We start from the raw sequence: 17,700 nt of genomic DNA on the forward strand, positions 1-17,700 counted from the left end.
TTCGATTGAAAATTGGTCTTGATGGCTGCTCCTTGTTGTTTATCATCTCCACAAAAGGAGCTCTGTTTGTTTGTATGCAAGATTATCTGGCATATTGGGGGAACTGATAGTTATGAGTGTGTGCAATTTGGTGCAGCTTGCTTGAATTTGTTGGTGGAGGTATACACTCTCCTGGGTGCCATTCTAGTTGTGATACCTTAGAATGACAGTTAGAAGAATCCTGGTCATCAGGACAAATGTTCACTCAGGGCTGGTCCCCACTTAAAGTTTACTCCTTGATCTGTTGCGCCTCCTGCTGGAGGCAAGAATGGTCCTTTCAACGTGCGCTACCCCCGCCCGCCCGGCAGGTGTCGCTGTGTGTATCGCGCTGCGCAGTTTCCCCTGTAGTGTTTCCGCCTCCACAGAGCAGCCGCTCAGTCTCCAGGTCAAAACACAAACAATGGGCAAGAAGCACAAGAAGCACAAGTCCGAAAAACACGGACATGAAGGTAATTCACTGACACACAGCGCAGACACGTGCTGGTTTAAACTGCTGATTGATTTATGTTTTGCAACACGAGAGCATAATGCTCATGTTTCGCGCTTGGTAGCTGTGTTAGCATACTATTAGCTAGGTGGTTAGCACTTTAGCTCACCGTTAAGCAACTGTTTCTGCACCATTTTAACTGTATGTTCATTCAAACTAAATCTGAAAACAATGTAGGATATTGCAGAACACACTACAATATAATGCTAGCTTTAGCTTCTCTTAACCGCTTCCTGGTTGAGCTAACTAGCTGCTAAAAGCTAATGTTTCTAGTGTCTGTCGGTACTCACTGTGTAGTAGCTGCTGTTCGCTCGGTCAAACCTCCTCCCCCTGTCGCTGTGGGGGGTGCAGAGTACGGAGAGAGACCCCTGAAGCTGGTGCTGAAGGTGTCAGGGAACGAGGTGACAGCCGGAAGCTCGACTCTGGACACGTTCTACGACGAGCAGCCGGCGGACCATGACAAACCCAAAGACAAGAAGAAGAAAAAGAAGAAAGATAAAGAGAAGAGCTTTGGTTCACCGGAGGACGACAGAGGGAAGAAGAAGGTAACGTCACTGAAAATCATGTCACCAGGAAGAGACAGGAATCAGGATGCTTGGGTAGTTTGTACATGGATTGTACTCATTTGTGTTTGTTTTTGCAATGTCAGATGACAAAGAAGAAGAAAGGACACAATGGAGATGGAGATGATGAAAGAGAACAATGCAGAACTCCTATTCGTTCAGAGCTGGATAAACAGGAAGGTAAAAACAAATCTCATCTCACACCTCAGGTTCTTTGCATGTTTTTACTGATGCCTTTGTTAATCGTTTTGAATTACTCCTAACTTTTAGAGAAAGAACAGACTCCTCTGCAGGAAGCTTTGAACCAGCTCATCAGGCAGCTCCAGAGGTATGGTGTTGATCTTTCATTGATGTGAGAACATTGTTGGGGATAAATGTTTTAGCTCACCCTTCTGTCTCTCTTTCGTCATCTATTATTGTTGTTACCATTTTCCTGGTGCTGCGAATAAATACTGTTTGTGTCTATTCTCTGCAGGAAAGACCCCAGTGCATTCTTCTCGTTTCCTGTGACAGACCTCATCGCTCCTGGCTACTCAGCAATTATCAAGCGTCCAATGGACTTTAGCACAATGAAGGACAGAGTAAAGAAAGAGGGCTACCAGATGTTGGATGAGCTCAAGGTACCTGTCAGTGCTGAACACAAGTGATTGAGTAGACGTTAAAGGAGACACAGCAAGAATAACTAAAATAACTTTGTTAATTAGTTTAACTTGTTTAAACTTTATAAATGTACTTTGTGTTTGGTGTTTTAACGTGGATTGTGCTGTTGATGCAGGTGGATTTCAGGATCATGTGTGAAAACGCCATGATTTACAACAAACCTGACACCATCTACCATAAAGCTGCTCGGAAACTGTTACACTCTGGACTGAAGATCTTGAGTCAGGTATGAAACTGAAGGTTCAGAAAAAGACTTGTGTTATGAATTACAGCATTTTGCTCTTGTTCAGTTTGCTGTGAAGAGATCATGTTTCCTTTGTTCCCAGTAAATTAATCCCACCAACATTCACAATGGGATTTTTGACATCTAGTATTCAAATAATTTCCCTTTCTGTAAAAGTTTTAAAAAAAAGTTTTTCGGGAGCATTCTTTTTATTTTGGTTTTTGTGTATATGACCACTGCTCAGTTATTATTAGAATCTCCACACTTTTATTGTCTTTGACAACTAAAGCAAGGTTAGAGAGATCCTTCAACAAAATATTACTCACTACTTATTAAACTACTTTTACTGAAGTTGTGTGAAACTCGATTCTCTGACACAAGACCTAACATGCCACAGGATGTCATTGCCTGGTCCCTCTCATTGTATACTCAGTGTAGCTGTGTTGTTTTTGCTTTAAACTTTAAATTGAGCCCTGGAACAAATCAAGGGACCCTGCTTTTTCAAAGATACAACAGATGAGGGCAGCAGATTCTTTCTGTTCCCCTAGTGAAGTCATACGGCACCATCGGTATTGCCAACAGGATTATGAGACAAGCTTTGTTTCTCTACATACTAATTTTCCTTTCCAGATACAAAGTTTAATATAATATGTTTCATTGTCTTTTCTGTAGGAGAGACTGGAGAGCCTTAAACAGAGTATAGAGTTCATGTCTGGCCTTGACCCTTCTGCCAAACTACTGTGGAAGTCTGAAGATCAAGGGGGCACCAGCCTGGACCAGAACAGAGAGGGACCCTCCACCACAGATACCAGCGAGAGCTCCCAGACACCCAGTACACCCAGGTCCTTTAACCTGCTGACTTCATACACGTCATACAAAATCTCATCATGATTATGTATTCAATACATGGACCCCTTGAAGCTCCATAGTTTAAAGTTCTTAAGTTTGATTAACACTTGTTTAAGATCTCAGAGATTTCTTAAAGACACACACACTTGAGAATTTCCCCCAATTTGTCCCTGATTTCGAACAAAATACTATAAAAAAAATTAGTTACAGTCAAATACAGTTGTCATCTTGCCCGCCACAATCCCAGATGTTTCAAACAAAAAGATGAAATCGTCACTCATCACCTTAAAAATGTTTCCCACTTTCATAGCAGTTTCTATGACAGTGTTTTCTTCTGAGTAAATCACCTTTCCACTGCGAAGCTGTAGGCAGAGAATGTTAAGTATGCGTAAGAGCGTGCTGAGTCTTGTCTCCTCACATGGATGTGCATCTGGGAGATGAGTGTGTTGTTGCTAAGTGTTGAAACGGAAAATGGCGTTTACGTGTTGGTTACGACTCTGACTCACCGTCACTGTGCTGATTTCCCTTCAGCTACTTGTCACCTTTTTATAATTCAAATTATAGTGTATGGAATCATGATGCTTATTTATGCCAATTAAATGCTTCCAGGTAGTTTATCTGAGGAATGAAAGGCAAACAGCAAAGTTCACATATTTTCTCCTCGCTGTATTTTGCTGTGTCTGCATTCTTTTTATTCTCACGACAAAGGGGGAAAAAAAACTTTTTCTTTCATGGTCACAGCGTCTCAGCTGCCATCTTTCAATTTGTGCTTCACTTGCAGACAGGACAAGGACTCCAAAGACGAAGCAGCAAAGGCAGAGAAAGAGCTGGAGGAAATCCGGAAGGTCATCAAGGAGTCTGGAGGAAAGCTGTCCAACAGAGTGCTGCAGTGTGATGTGAGAATGCAGGGTTCAACTAAGGATGTTCTTTTGGTGGAAAACATATTTTCCAATAAAAAAAACTATTCAAAAACATGGCATCATAAGAAAATTAACTTATTGTAAACAAATGTTTAGTTATGTTTTAGGGTCATATTGAATTTGTTTGTTGCTTGATTGATGATGTTGCTGGATCATTGACTGTTGAGTTATTTGTCTGATGTTCTCAATGTTTATCCCAAATGTTTAACCACAATAGTGGATGTTTCCTGCCTTTGAATAATTGAAATGTATTTGTTGTGTAGTTGGAGTTTGCAAGACGAAAGTCTGATGGCTCCACCACCATGACTATCCTCAACCCAGCAGATCCTTCAGTAGGAGGTAAGAACACCTAAAACCATAATGGAGCGCTAATAAATCACCATCTTTTAAATTTAACTTAACTATAATTTATTTTAACTTAAAAAAGTTATTACTTATTCCCTTATTTAGTTTCCCGTCCATGTTCTCTCCCCATTTCTCTGTCCCATTAATTAGGGAAAATACCCCAAAACATCTTAAAAATGGCAAAATTCACTGGTTCCATTTTTGGAAATGAGAATATTTCCTGATTTTCCTAGATCCCTAGGATTCGGACAAGAGAGTTGATATTGGATATATTACATTGAGTTCTGGGGAACTGTGATGGACTTTTTTCATTATTTTTAAACATTTTAGAGGAGAGTATCTTAAAGGGGACATAGCATGCAAATTCCACTTTGTTAGTGCTTCTACAGGTTAATGTGGGTATCTGGCATGTCTACCAACCCAAAAACTCTGGGAAAAAAACACTCGCGCGTTTTGTTATAGTTCCTCTAAGTCAGAAACGTCATGCTTGAGCGACTCGATTGAGCTTCCTGGGTTTTGTGTCGTAACAAGGAACTGGAAGTCTCCCTACATGGCCTTGGCCCACCCCCCCGTCCCCCCACACTCATTACGCCGGGTTTACACCGGAGGCAGCGAGGCTGCGAGGCAGCGCAGCGCCGTTCCCAAGCGCGCAGCCGGGCTGTTCACACGGGACGAGCATTTCTCCGCTGGTCAGCCCACGATTCACTCACATGTGGCATTTGTCTGGATCGTTGGGACTGGGAGGCTGCAGCAGTTGCTCGGGAGCGACCGCTCGCTCTCCCGTGCATGAGCTGGAATTTGTGTCAGCGCCACACAGCCAACAGTGTCAGCCCCATAGACTGTATATATAAGGTCAGCCCGCGATTCTGCTTTCTCCGCTTGTTGTTGTACCCGTTGAATGTCGGGGTTCGGGGGTAAATGATGGTCTTCTTAGCCCCCCCCCCCCACCTCTCTTTCTCTCTCTGTCTGTCTGCTTGTGTCCTTGTAGTGGATGGGCAGAGGGGGACATTTAATTATGTGATTGGGAAAATTAAAACTCCAGGACAACAGAAGGGGAATACAAAGTATGGGATACATATTTGATAATTTATATCATATAAAATATGTAATTTATATCGTTTAAAATCATGGGGGGGAGGGGGGAGCTGGCTCATTAGCATTTAAAGGAACAGGCACTCAAAACAGGTCACTCTGTGGAGGGCTGTTTTATACAGGGTAAAAAGGGTGCTGTTTTAAATGATCCTTGTGGTATTTTGGCCAAAGTATGTTACAGACATTTCATTAAGACCCCAAGGAACCATATCAACTTGTGGTAAAATGGGCATGCTATGTCCCCTTTAATGACAATAGTTGTTAGTTGTAGCCATATTATGAGATCAGTCAAATATTGTGTTTTCTTGTTCCAGATGTTGGCTACTGTCCTGTGAAACTGGGCATGATGTCCAACCGGCTGCAGAGCGGTGTCAACACCTTGCCAGGCTTCAGGGAGGACAAGAGGAACAGGATTACTCCAGGTACTCTACTGTGATGACGTCATGTGGGCAGAGAGCTAACATCAGATCTCTCGGCGGACACCATTGATAATGGGCTGTTTTGTGTGTGAAACACTTTCCTCAGTGTCCTACATGAGCTACGGGCCGTTCACCTCCTACGCACCCACCTATGACTCCAGCTTCTCCAACGTCAGCAAGGACGATTCTGACCTTATCTTCTCTTTGTATGGAGAGGATTGCAGTCTGCAGGGCTCAGACAGGTATGTGCAGTGTGACCATGACCTCAACTGCATTTACACAAAAACGTCACTTGAGGCATTCCTGGCTGATTACTTTCCAGATGTTTCTCTTATTCACCAAGTTTACTCAGTCTGGAAGAGGTCAGCTGTCCACGGCCCGACTTCACTTCTTATGCTTCTTCTTCAACGTCTTGTTAGTTTGAAAAAAATATTGAGTTCTTATAAATCCCCACCAAGATTTTTAAAATGAATACAAATCTTGAGGATTAAAGGTTTGTTTAGAACTAATGACTCAATTTAATGCTATGATGTTATTGCACTGAAGTGTTTTTTTTATTAAACACGTAGTTATCTTTCTGAATGTTTCCATCTTTACTACATTTTTGTAATACAACTTATATTTGCATCCAATATTTGTGTGAGGTTGTCAACTCTTGTGCCTGCTGAGATGCTTTGTTTTCTTCATCTTTTGTCATTGTATGTGTCGATTCAGTTTGACAGAATCTTTTATTCCTCGATCATTGTCTTTTGTGTCATTGTGTCAATCCTTTATTTCTCTTCCTAGAAAAGAAACACTGCCACTTTGTTTTTAAATGAATGAAAACTATTGTCAGGCATGTACGTCTTAAGAGTGTGTAGGAGGTTCAGTTTCAGGAAGTGTCAATACTGAGTTCTCATTATTGAAAATAATTGTGTGTGTGTGTTTGACAGCTTGTCAGAGTTTCTCTCTAAATCCGACGAGTACGTGTACAAACAGGCCGACAATCTCCTCGATGCTCTGACGAACGGACAGCATTCAAAAACCCTGATGGAGACAGAGCCAGTAAGAAGTTACTGTGATTTCGTAACTGATCCAACTTTACCACTGAGTTTAACTGCACTGCCTGAAATCTTCCAGAATACATTTACTGAGTAATTTGTCTTGCTCTACCTCTGCAACAGGTGAAGGAGCCAGAAAAAACACAAGAGAAGAAGGACGCCACTGAGGTAAGAGATGGAACAAATCTGCAGCTGGATCTCACATAAAAACACCTGCTGTGTCCTCAGTGATAAACAGCTTCTGCACATCGTCTCCCCCACTGTACCGTACAAATGGAAACGGACATGGAGTTCGTAATGAGAAATATCAGCTTGTGCGATGTAACACAAAACCAGAGGCAGCCACCCTCGTTGGGTTGATGGGATGTTTGGAAGAGCAGGTCTCGCTGTGCCGTTGTGTCTTGTAAAGCACATGTTCTTGCATAACACCTCATGTGGGGATACTTGATTTCATTTTGTCAGTATAGATGGCCTTTGCAGATGGTTGCTGCATCAACCAGCTGTGTCAACATAGCAGGCGCCTGCCGTCAGCTTTCATCCATCCAAGCATGGAAAGAACATTTCCCTTTCGAAACGCAGCGGTGCTACTCGCTAAATGCCCACCGGAGAGGCCCGTGTTTTCTTTCAGTGCCCGCTGGCTGCACGGCTGAATCGCTCCTCAGAGCAGCGAAGGAAACCGATGCGCAGGCTGCTCCAGCAGGCACACAGCCGCCCTCTGTCCTGGCTGTTTGCTGTTCTTGGCCACGCTCCAGTTTATTCTCCTCCCCTGCTCGGGTGTTGCAGCATTTCTTTACGTTTCAATTTACTGGAGCAAAGTAGCAGGACAACCTAACAGGCTAGAAAACCGCCTGCATGTTCCCTTCAAACACAAGATATCTAGTGAGAAATGCTTTTCTCTAATCTGACTGAACATATTTTCCCCTCTGTCTCCAGAAGGTAGCTGAACCCGACGCATCCAGCTGCAAGAGACTGGACTCTCTGTGCTCCGCTGCAGGCCTGCAGACGACCAGGGAGCTGTCTGGAGGTAAAGCTTCTCACCGAGTTTGTTGCGTTAGGGATGCAAATAACAATTATCAGGGAATGTATTTATTTTCTTTTTTGCCATTTAAAGATAGGTTGACATATGCCCATATGTATGTGGACAGCAGTGTTTGTCACTGTTGTTCCTCCTGTCTATATGAGCCCTGAAGAAATCCTTTACAAAACTGATTTCAGTCTCATGCCAGTCCTGTGTTTTTTATTTCAGCTGGAACCAATATGAGGCGTCAGCAACCTGACGTAGTCAAATCGAGTCGGTGTCTTTGTCTGTGTAACACAGACAGACAGAAATCACCCTTTTAATGCTGAATGGCGATTTGTTACATAATATTTACACTGAGCTTAGTAAGGGATCTCGTCACAACTGGTATGGACAGGCGGAATGTGTTTATTCTTTAAATGTCAGGAGAAAATAAAACATTTTAATCAAGCTGACAGCTTCAGATTGTTTTCACTGCCCAACAAACATGTTAAACCCAAACTACAGAGATAGAAAACAGAAAAAACTGCAAATGACTGAAATAATCTCTAAATTACCATTGAGGATAATTAAAACACAGCCCCATTGAGAGCAGCTAGACTGAGGCTCAGCGCTCTCACATGAATGTGACAGTGAGACTTACGGGGTCCACAGGTTCAGAGAGAAAGGATGTATTGTGTTCAACAAGTGTAACCGAACACAGGAGGCAACTGTAGAAAAACAGTGGAAGTACTTAAAGTGTGTTTGTGTGTGTGTGTTGTCTGTCTCTCCCTGATCTGTCACAGAGGCCCTGCACTTCCAGCAGAAATTGGATGAGACTACAAAGCTGCTGCGCAACTTGCAGGAGGCACAGAGGGAGCGTCTGAGCGCCAAGCAGCCTCCTAACATGATCTGCCTGCTGGCCCCGACCGCCAAGGAGCTGGAGCTGGGTAAGAGCGTCTCGCTGAAAGCCTCTTTGTGTCGTCCAGCTGTCGACCTGTAACAACACTCCCTTTTACCTCCGTAGTGTCCATCCTACACAGATGTGGTTTGTCTTTTTGCTTCAGACACGTTCAGCCTGTGACACTGACCTCATTCACTGTGTGATGTGATGGTTGGGTTTGGAATTTATGGGGGTTAAATATTTGCAGTTCTGTTTTGTCCCCTCCTGAAGTCTACTGAGGCTAATGCTGCTTAAAGCAGCTTCCACTCTGCACTCTAGCAGGAGATTGTTCGGGTCAGACAACAAGGAAAATGTCCAAAACATTCAGGCCAGGGAATGTGCCTGGGTAGATGCAGGAGGAAGAACATGACGAATAAATTCTGCACCTGAAATCACGTGCACATCTACACTGACGTCAGCCCACATAGCTAAATGCTATACATGGAAAAGTTCAGTAAATATGTAGCTAGCTGGCTTAGTCTAGCTTAGCATGAAGATTGGGAACAGCAAAAAAGCCAGATCTGTCTTAGTAGGTATTTAACTTACTCAACATACAATTGCTTCTTCAGATGAAAAAAAACATTTGAAAATAAGGCTGCCAGGCAACCAGCTGAGACTCAAGGAAGTTCTAAAAACAAAACGTTTCACATTGTTGTTCAGTATAAACTAAGACGATACAACATGTTAACTGAACTGCCTTTATGCTATGCTAAGCTAACCGGTTGCTAACTCTGGCTACATGTTTAGTTTATAAATAAGATCAAGAACAGGGGAAGAAACTCAAATGTCAAACTTACTTAAAGATACCGTTATAGGTTAAATCAATAGTACAAAAAATGTAGATGATCGTGAATAGCATCTCCATCAAATACAAATAACGCTAAGCTTCCTGCAATTTCCTGCTGCCTTTATAATGTTCCTTCTCTCGTCTCTACAGCTGAGAAAGTGACGGGGAATCTGGCCGAGCTGACTGGCCAAGTGGCGCCATGCGACGTCAGCAGCATCTACGGCATCAGAAGAGCTATGGGCATCGCCGTGCCCCCAGGACCACACAAGCCCTTCATTGACCTCACAACAGGTAAAACATGCCTCTCCTGTGGTATATGCAGTAAAAGAGACACATTCAGAGATGGGAAATACAGTTTTTCACTCGAATATAGAATTTTAACCTTCGAACTCATCACCTCTCATTTACTTCTCAGTGGAGGAGACTGCTGAACCGATGGAGACCTCGTCCTCTTGTCAAGATGCAGCTCCGGTCGTGGCTGTAAAATGAAATGTCAACCACTCACATTTACTTTAATAACTTAAGTTTTGTATGAAAAGGTGCTTTTTGTGACGTTTGTATGGATTTCAATCAATAAACCATGTTTTTATAAAAAAAAGAATACCTTGGCTTATAGAGTGAAATATTTAATGACAAACCACACTTAGGAAAACATTTATTACATTCTGTAACTGTACAAAATCCAATGTCACATTTGTTCACATAAAGGCCAATACATTATTATTATCATTATTATCATTATTATTATTATGTAACCACAATCAGAGACAAGATGATGGGTCTCAGAAGACAAGGCCATGAGACAGATCAGGTTTTCAGAGGCACAGAGAGCGATCCAGAGCAGGTCAGGTGACCATCTCCGCCGGAGCTGGAGAAACATTGACAGCAGGCGGGTTGTTGAGGACGCAGCACAGAGCGTCACTCGTTTCCTGCATTGCAGCATATATGCAACAGGCAGCAAAGGACATTTTCTAACAGATGGCAAACGCACAGCAAATGGATTTGTCTACCTCCTCAAACAGCAAATAACTCGTCGTATATGTTAGAACTTTACATGAAGAGAAGTACTAGATTCATGATTCAGAGTTGATGAGGAAACTGATTTTCAGGTTTGCAGCTTGAAAAGAGAGTGAAAGTTTTTCTACATCTTTATCTAAAGTACATGCTGTTTCACGTACGTCCTGCTCATTACACAGTAACAGAGCAGAGTGTCAAACAGGAAACCCTCACGGCTTTCACAATATGATCCAAACACAATCCGTTGTTTTGTTTTTAAAGGACCAAAGAGGTCTTCAAAAAAAATGACAACTTTATTTGGCATTAGTACAATTTACATTTTTTCTTTCCCAAACGACATCTAAGTTAAAGACAAAAAAGAAAAGGTAGAAAAGTGACTGAGCACTGGACGTAAATGTGTTTGTGAATAGAAAAGGTTGTGATTGTACGTACTGACCAAGTCTCCAGCATGGCTGACACACCCTGATCTGACTAAAGGGCAGAGAGCAGCGGTGCATCCTTTTCTTTTTTTGTTTGTCCTTTACACACCTCAGTATTTTCGTCCAGTGACATCATGGGAGCACGGCTACGTTACAGTCAGGTCTGTGTCAACACTTGTGGTGCGTGCAGGAGTTTGTAAACTCGTCGACTTGTGTGCAGGAGTCTCCAGTTCTGTGGGTGTGCGGCAGCCGGGCCTCAGCTCAGCCCCATACCCTGCTGCTTGCTCATGTCAGTGCACACGAAGAAGGTCTTCAGCTCCCCTTTCCCTTTGACGCTGATAAATCCTCGACACTCGCACGAGTAGCCCAACTTCTGCAGCACGCCAGACGTCTCCTCTGTTACCTGTGCAGGTGACGCAGTAGACACATTGTAGGTTATGTCTTCATCCGTGTTTATTTATTTGTTAGATAGTTGGCAAAATTATTTTAAAACACTACTGGACCGTTTACCACATAACTAGCTAAAAGGATGTGGTATAGGTCAGGGGGAGAACCCATTCAATTTTGGTGTGAGCCCGGATAGCAAAGCAGATCCAGAATTTTTTTTTTACCACTTTATTTAACATTGACATCTGTTGTTTTTCAACATTTTCGCTGATTTCTCAAAGGTGAATTCATGGATCTTGTTGAAAGGACATATTTAGGGGAATGATATCTATGAGTGTGTGCAATTTGATGAATATCCAAATAAAAATCCAGATCTAGTTCATTTAAATGTGGTTTCATAAGGGCACCGTTGGGCCTTGGTGGAGGTCTGTGCTCTACTGAGTGAACAACAACCCTATCAAGATAAAACTCAGATGATTTCGCTAACTATCATGATGAACGTAACATTATTATCTCTGTCAAGGAGGTTATGTTTTCATTGCTGTTTGGAGGTCCTTGAGCAGAGTTATACAAAAACTACTGAACCACTTTTCTTATTACGGTGGAAGGGTGAGGTTTTATCCAAGGAGGAACCCATTCACTCTAAGAGTGGATCCAGGAATTCATTTGTGAATTTCTAATCAAAAAAATTCCTGTATTTTACTGAACAATATGAGGCTCGTAGAAATGTGTTGGTCCTTGGTGAAGGTTTGTGCTCTACTGCGTCATTCTAGCTTCTTTTGAGTTTAAAACTGATTCTAGCTCCTGAGTGAAGCGTGTTGTTGTTTAAACTCTGAATAACAAACACTTTCTAAACAGACAGATTATATGTTATACCTCCTCACTGCGCTTTTCAAAATCAAAGTCATTCAAGTAGTTTCTCAAGTTAAAGCATGAATTTCTTCAAATCCACAAATAAATGTGATTCAGCCATAAAGTGCACGGAAATAAAATGTTTATCTCATTAGAAATTCTTATAACAGTTTTTTTTTCTGTTGAGCTGAATGAAGAACCTCCAATGTGGGGCAGAGTCTGAAACGGGATCTTTATGAATCTAGCCATGATTGTGTTGACATTTACCAAACAAAGCTCTGGAGCCGCAACTATGTGTACTCTGACCTTTCACAGCTCTGAATGAAATATTGCTGTTTGCCTTTGTTGGACTGAGCCGGACGTACCTGGATCTTTCCGAGCTCCCCGGTGCTCTCCATCCTGCTCGCTACGTTCACCGTGTTGCCCCAGATGTCGTACTGAGGTTTCCTCGCCCCGATCACTCCAGCGATTACCGGGCCATGATTGATGCCTGTGGAAAAACCACAGAGGCCACGCGGTCACAAATCTGACTCTGTTTTACGATAAATGATGTCATGCGCATACACATAAACATTCATCTCAGCTCAGAAAGAGGAGGTGATGTTGAAACATTTTCATTCATTACTAGAATGTTGGTTTGTAATTTCATTTTTGTCAAGGACAAAAACTGACAACAGCAAAAGAACCTGTGTTTTGTGAAGGGTGCACTGAAGTAATAAAATGAAAAGGGTTGGACAGTTTTCACCCTGCGCGCAGCATCAACATAAGCAGAGTATTGACTTCGTTGTTTCCCTGTATGTGTTTCTGTGTGTGTGTGCGCCGGGTTTTCTGCAGGACTCAACAAACTAATTTGAAGAATGTTTAAGACCTTAATGAATTAAATTTAAGACCTATATTCAAGTACGGCAGATATGAAGGGACATAGTCACAGTCCATTAATTACATTTAATTATTACAATTCCACATAATTGAAGCTAAGGTGAAGTAGCCTAGATGAGAATCAACCCTCCATACGCTCCATTATCTCTCAAACTACAGGCAGACACAGTCTTTCCCAGGGACTACAACACACAGACATAACAACCTATGTATGTCACCAAAACATTTCTCTTACAAAACAATAATTTTAAACATGTTTGATTGTTTTGAGAGTTAAAACTGAGCAGAAGCATATGACACCATTAACAGTGTGTGTCCCTATAAATGGAGTCCTCCACCAAAGCTGCGGCAGGATTTAGCTGTAAGTCAAATAACATCAATGAGTCCACTCAGAGCGGGGGGGGGATGATGATGATGTCATCATTTATAGGTAGGAGCCAAACACTACCACTGCTTTTAAATTTCAAGAGCAGCAGTGAGAGTATTCTGTTTCAGAGTCAGTGTTCAGACACAGCAGCTGATGGTGACAGAACTCTGAACCTCTCACTGTGACATTTCAGTGTTTATGTTTCAAGTTGTGTTTTTATCACCAAAGAAATGTAAATGTTTGAAGCAAAACTTTTCTCTGCTCAGAATCAACTGTCGAAGAATAACTGAGTCAGGACGACAGTGTGGTCTTTATCTCCTGCTTTGATTATATAATTTACTTAATCTATTATTTAATGCTCTTAACGTCTCCACAGTCATTTCTCCTCAACTGACCACAAAGCAGACAGCACACAGTTCTGTCAGAGGTTACAGCACACGAGCTCGTAAAGATGGCTTCACTCAGATAAGATGCTTTTAGTGCCGACCTGAATGTGAGCATCTCTCATTTCATGGACGCAGCATTAATGCCAATCATGCAGAGTACAAACAGGGTTATTATGTCATAACAGAGCTGCACACAGAGCTGCACACAGTGCAGCGCAGTATTCAGTGAGTGAAAGGTTTGTGCCAAAAGCAGCTGAGCACACTCACCCACACGAAGCCTGAAGCTATTGAAGGAATGTCTGTTGATGCCGTCCAACTTGCCAATCAGAGCGATGGCGAACTCCACCATGTTCCCTATCTGGGCCTGTTGTCTCTCTTTGTCCTGAAACAACAGCGGCAGAGTCACGTCAATGGGACTACTTCAAGTTTCAACAGGTCAAAAAGTGCGTTGAAGGCTTGCTGAGAAAACACTTGACAGAAACCAATCTGATCCTCAGGGTTCCCATCATTTTGCAGGAGCTATCCAGAACTGACCAGCTGGCACTATAGACCATGCTATCCCCTAAGTCAGAAGGGGGGTCAGAACAGGGTCTGGAAGATGTGCACGCCACCTCTCACGCAAAGTTAGGAAAGTGGTGAATTGAAGCCCCTTACATAGGCGATCGATGTAAGGGGCTGAAATACAATTAAATATTTAAAGGACAATAAAGATTATTTCAAGGATATTTGGTAAATTTAATCAAATTCCAGATTGATTCCATGACATGTATAAATGTCAAGGTTTTCAAGGATGTGTGGGAACCCTGACCCTGGTCCGACCCTGGTCCGACCCTGGTCCGACCCTGGTCTGATCCTGGTCCGAAGCAGTAGCTACTCCACCTGATTGTTCTCCTGACCGGGCGTCCCACTAAGCCCAGCAGCCGCCATATAAGTGCTGCCAATTGTCTTGATCTTCTCCACACCGCTGAACTTTGGCTTGGACAGCAGCTGTCGGGTCAGAGCAAAGCAAAATGAGTGATGTGTGCATGTGGGAACTTCATCATTTACAGTCCTTGTTCCTGCTGGCACTTCACACAGTGGGGATTTAGCTCGATAATTACACTGTACTGTTTGAACACAACGTCCACATGGTTAACATTTGGAACTGGAGGAGAAGTACGTGCTAAAGAATTAAAGGATGAGGATGAAAGAGGGAGTTTTTCCTTCTTTGTCTTCCTGACCTCGTCAAAGTCGGCGATGATCTCGTTGAGCAGCCTGAGACACTCCAGGCCCTCCTTGTTGATATCACACTCGGTGTAAAACTCTTTGAAATCCGGTACCGAGGCAAACATCACACACACACAGTCATAGGACTTGTAATAGAGGTCCTGTTGGGTGAGATGCAAAATAAAAAGAAACGAGGTGTTAATAGTTTTGCCACGAGGGAAAATAGGATTGTTTGGCCTTGATACAAGTTCAAGATTGTTCACTGCTATTTTCACAAATCCCAGTTTTGGGCTGAATTCTTAAGATAATAATAAGAATTTTACCTCACATCTAAAAAGTTTCACAACATTTTGAAAACACCCAAACATCACAGGAGACACTCCATTTAAAAATATGAATAAAACATCTTCTATCTTTTGTGCCCCTTCACACTAGTGTAGCATGTGTGTGTATGTACACAATAACTCAACAACATATGGAGAGATTTACACACTTGGCAGAGTATCTCCAGATGACTAACCTTTGAAGCTGATCGGAGTGAGTGAACAAAATATGGTCTGAAGAACCATTTTACAAGACATCTCCGCAAATACGAGAGAGACGATCTATTACAAGATTATATTTTTTAATAAAATGATCCCTGATCAATTGACATCATATGATAAATGACGTCGTGCAGATTAAAAAAAAGTTTTTTCTCTACAACCTTTAGGACTTTGGACACAACCTAAAATGTATATAGATCAAACAATTATTTAAAAACGTTTGAGTTAACTTACTTGTGGTTTAGATAAACAGGCAATGGTTATTATAGTATTTCTGGACTGAGGTTTTCAACTGGTGCCATCTCACCTCGTTCTTTTTATTCTCCCCGACGAACAGAGCCGCCACATGGGCCGGCAGCACGTTCTCCAGCAGCAGGCGGTTCAGGTTCTCCCTGGTCTCGATCTCGTCCTGCTCTGTGTGGTTCTTGTACTTCAGCAGGAAGTCCTGACGGAAGCAGGACTCGTTCTAGGAGACATGAACACAGTGCGGTTAGAGCAATAAAGAAACCAATAACTTAATAACTATGTTAATGGGAATTATATTCTATTTGCAGTGAAATGATTTATTCATTTCCAGAGCTTTAGTACTTTTTATCAGTTAATAACTGGTGAACAACAGGGACAGAAGGATATGTAAGAGGTGATGTCATGACAAGTTTTACTTAACAGGTTATAAATCTAAACATGCTCCTATTTATATAAATTAACAGGATTTCAGTTCGTATAATTGAAAGGAAAGAAAGAAGCCGAGAGCGTCATTACCTGTTGTGAGATGATGAGCATGGTCACCAGGAACAGGGTGATGTATATGCAGCTCATCACCTGCGGGTGTTTCACCAGCCCGATCCACCTCAGGATGGATTCATCGTCTCTGCTGTCGAACAAGAACAAACATTTATACCTGGACGTGACTCTGAATTACACATTTCACACACAATCACTCAAAGTAAATGGAACAGCAATGTCTTTACAAGGTAGAAAGACTATTACCACATGCACTCACAGGTTATTTATTATTCCACCAATTCATTTTCATTATACTTCAGTTAAGTTACATAATAGCATAATTTCTTTGTTTGAAATAGTTGATCTATTCAGGGCTTATGTTCTTGTGCCGAACAGTCACAGTTAAAGGTTTTCAAAAATAAAATAAAAGCAAACTACCAGACAGCATTTTCTTTTCATACTGAATCCTACCTGCTGCAGTTCCAGCTGCTATTGGTCTGAGCGTAGAGGACATTTCCATAGGCCAAAAAGAGTTCACTGTTGGTGCTGAGGATGAGGATGTAATATACTGTGGAGGCCAGGGTGAGGAAGAGCACTTTGAGCTCAAAGCTCACCCGCAGGAAGACTCCACATGCAATGAGGGACAGGATACAGCAGTATACAGAGTACTGAAGGAGAGGAAGAGGGACAGGATTTAGAATTAGACCTGAGACAAATACCAGAAATAAACTTTCCACAACTTCCCACTGCGAGAAAAATCGTCAACTGTCACTGTAAATAAAGATGGACGACGTCTACACTTCCTGCCACTATCCATAAATGCCATTATGACATCTATCTTTATATACAGTCTATGAGCAGGACCCACATAGAGCATGGCGAACATTTCTATGATGTGTCTGATGTTGTGATCCATGTATGATCTGTATCTCTTTGCCAAAGCCCAGAAACTCTTCTGGCATCACGTCTCCTCTGGCTCTCCGTTAAACACATAGCAGGACTATTTGCAAATACTATTTAATCCACTCTAATATAAAGAAATGTTAAATGTAATTATTTCCTAGGATTAACAAATCCGTCACTCACAGGCAGGTAGAAGAGGCCTCCGTCTGATTCATGCTCATGGGAACGATTTGTGGGACACAGGTCGGCCATATTTTCTGTCACAGGTGTCTGGACGAGGCACTGCAGGGGGATAAAAAAAGATCGGACTGACAGTCATCCACTGGACCGCATGCTTTGAAGTTTGGCATGGTGGCTATGAAGTGTAGGACAGCTAGAAATAGAAGACTATATAATGACCCTCTCAACATGTGATTGGAGTCTTACCAGGTTGAACACTGCCAAGATGATGATGACCGTAGTAGTGATAGTGGCCAGAGGGAGACGCACACACGGCCGCTTCACCACCGCCTCGGACACAGCTGGCAGCCACTGGCACCTCGAGAGCTTCTCAGGAAACACCCGCTGCAGAGGTGAGAAAGAGGTGAGGAGAGAGATGGGGTCAAACAGGTACGACGAGGAGCATGTGACTCTGACACGGTCGTAAATC

General features: G+C 42.4%; 2 protein-coding genes across 8 annotated transcripts in view; one reads left to right on the top strand and one right to left on the bottom strand.

The window, feature by feature from the left end:
- The first annotated feature begins 355 nt into the window (after window positions 1-355).
- brd7 (bromodomain containing 7) lies at window positions 356-9,965 on the top strand. Of its 4 annotated transcripts, none has more exons than XM_034581804.1 (17): window positions 356-488; window positions 827-1,071; window positions 1,176-1,269; window positions 1,360-1,417; window positions 1,565-1,709; window positions 1,865-1,975; window positions 2,645-2,814; window positions 3,603-3,717; window positions 4,005-4,080; window positions 5,493-5,600; window positions 5,704-5,839; window positions 6,530-6,641; window positions 6,758-6,805; window positions 7,571-7,661; window positions 8,441-8,584; window positions 9,515-9,655; window positions 9,780-9,965. In XM_034581804.1, the coding sequence occupies exons 1-17, from the start codon at window positions 440-442 to the stop codon at window positions 9,851-9,853; spliced, it is 1,917 nt and encodes a 638-aa protein (XP_034437695.1). In that variant the 5' UTR covers window positions 356-439; the 3' UTR covers window positions 9,854-9,965. The 4 variants fall into 4 exon arrangements, with proteins under 4 accessions (XP_034437695.1, XP_034437697.1, XP_034437698.1 ...); XM_034581806.1 differs by having other exon boundaries at window positions 7,574-7,661; XM_034581807.1 differs by having other exon boundaries at window positions 6,761-6,805; window positions 7,574-7,661.
- Window positions 9,966-10,002: 37 nt separating this feature from the next.
- The window catches only part of adcy7 (adenylate cyclase 7), a 60,935-nt gene continuing 53,237 nt past the window's right edge, over window positions 10,003-17,700 (bottom strand). The window contains exons 18-27 of one of the 4 annotated variants that reach the window (XM_034581800.1): window positions 17,478-17,615; window positions 17,235-17,321; window positions 16,620-16,816; window positions 16,185-16,296; window positions 15,730-15,888; window positions 14,892-15,038; window positions 14,551-14,658; window positions 13,939-14,053; window positions 12,405-12,529; window positions 10,003-11,203 (exon numbers count right to left, since the gene is read on the bottom strand). In XM_034581800.1, the coding sequence (XP_034437691.1) occupies window positions 11,057-11,203; window positions 12,405-12,529; window positions 13,939-14,053; window positions 14,551-14,658; window positions 14,892-15,038; window positions 15,730-15,888; window positions 16,185-16,296; window positions 16,620-16,816; window positions 17,235-17,321; window positions 17,478-17,615 (1,335 nt within the window). In that variant the 3' untranslated portion in view covers window positions 10,003-11,056. Of the gene's footprint in view, window positions 11,204-12,404; window positions 12,530-13,938; window positions 14,054-14,550; window positions 14,659-14,891; window positions 15,039-15,729; window positions 15,889-16,184; window positions 16,297-16,619; window positions 16,817-17,234; window positions 17,334-17,477; window positions 17,616-17,700 lie in introns of all 4 variants that reach the window. The other 3 variants (XM_034581799.1, XM_034581798.1, XM_034581801.1) reach the window with 3 other exon arrangements.

The sequence above is a fragment of the Hippoglossus hippoglossus genome, chromosome 3, assembly GCF_009819705.1.
Source record: "Hippoglossus hippoglossus isolate fHipHip1 chromosome 3, fHipHip1.pri, whole genome shotgun sequence".
Lineage (NCBI taxonomy): Eukaryota > Metazoa > Chordata > Actinopteri > Pleuronectiformes > Pleuronectidae > Hippoglossus > Hippoglossus hippoglossus.

Bases quoted from the DNA above. Each gene is read 5' to 3' on its own strand.
- brd7 (XM_034581804.1), top strand. From the start codon at position 440: ATGGGCAAGAAGCACAAGAAGCACAAGTCCGAAAAACACGGACATGAA. The intron at 1,072-1,175 runs GTAACGTCACTG...TTGCAATGTCAG, and splicing joins ACGACAGAGGGAAGAAGAAG to ATGACAAAGAAGAAGAAAGG. The intron at 5,840-6,529 runs GTATGTGCAGTG...TGTGTTTGACAG, and splicing joins AGTCTGCAGGGCTCAGACAG to CTTGTCAGAGTTTCTCTCTA.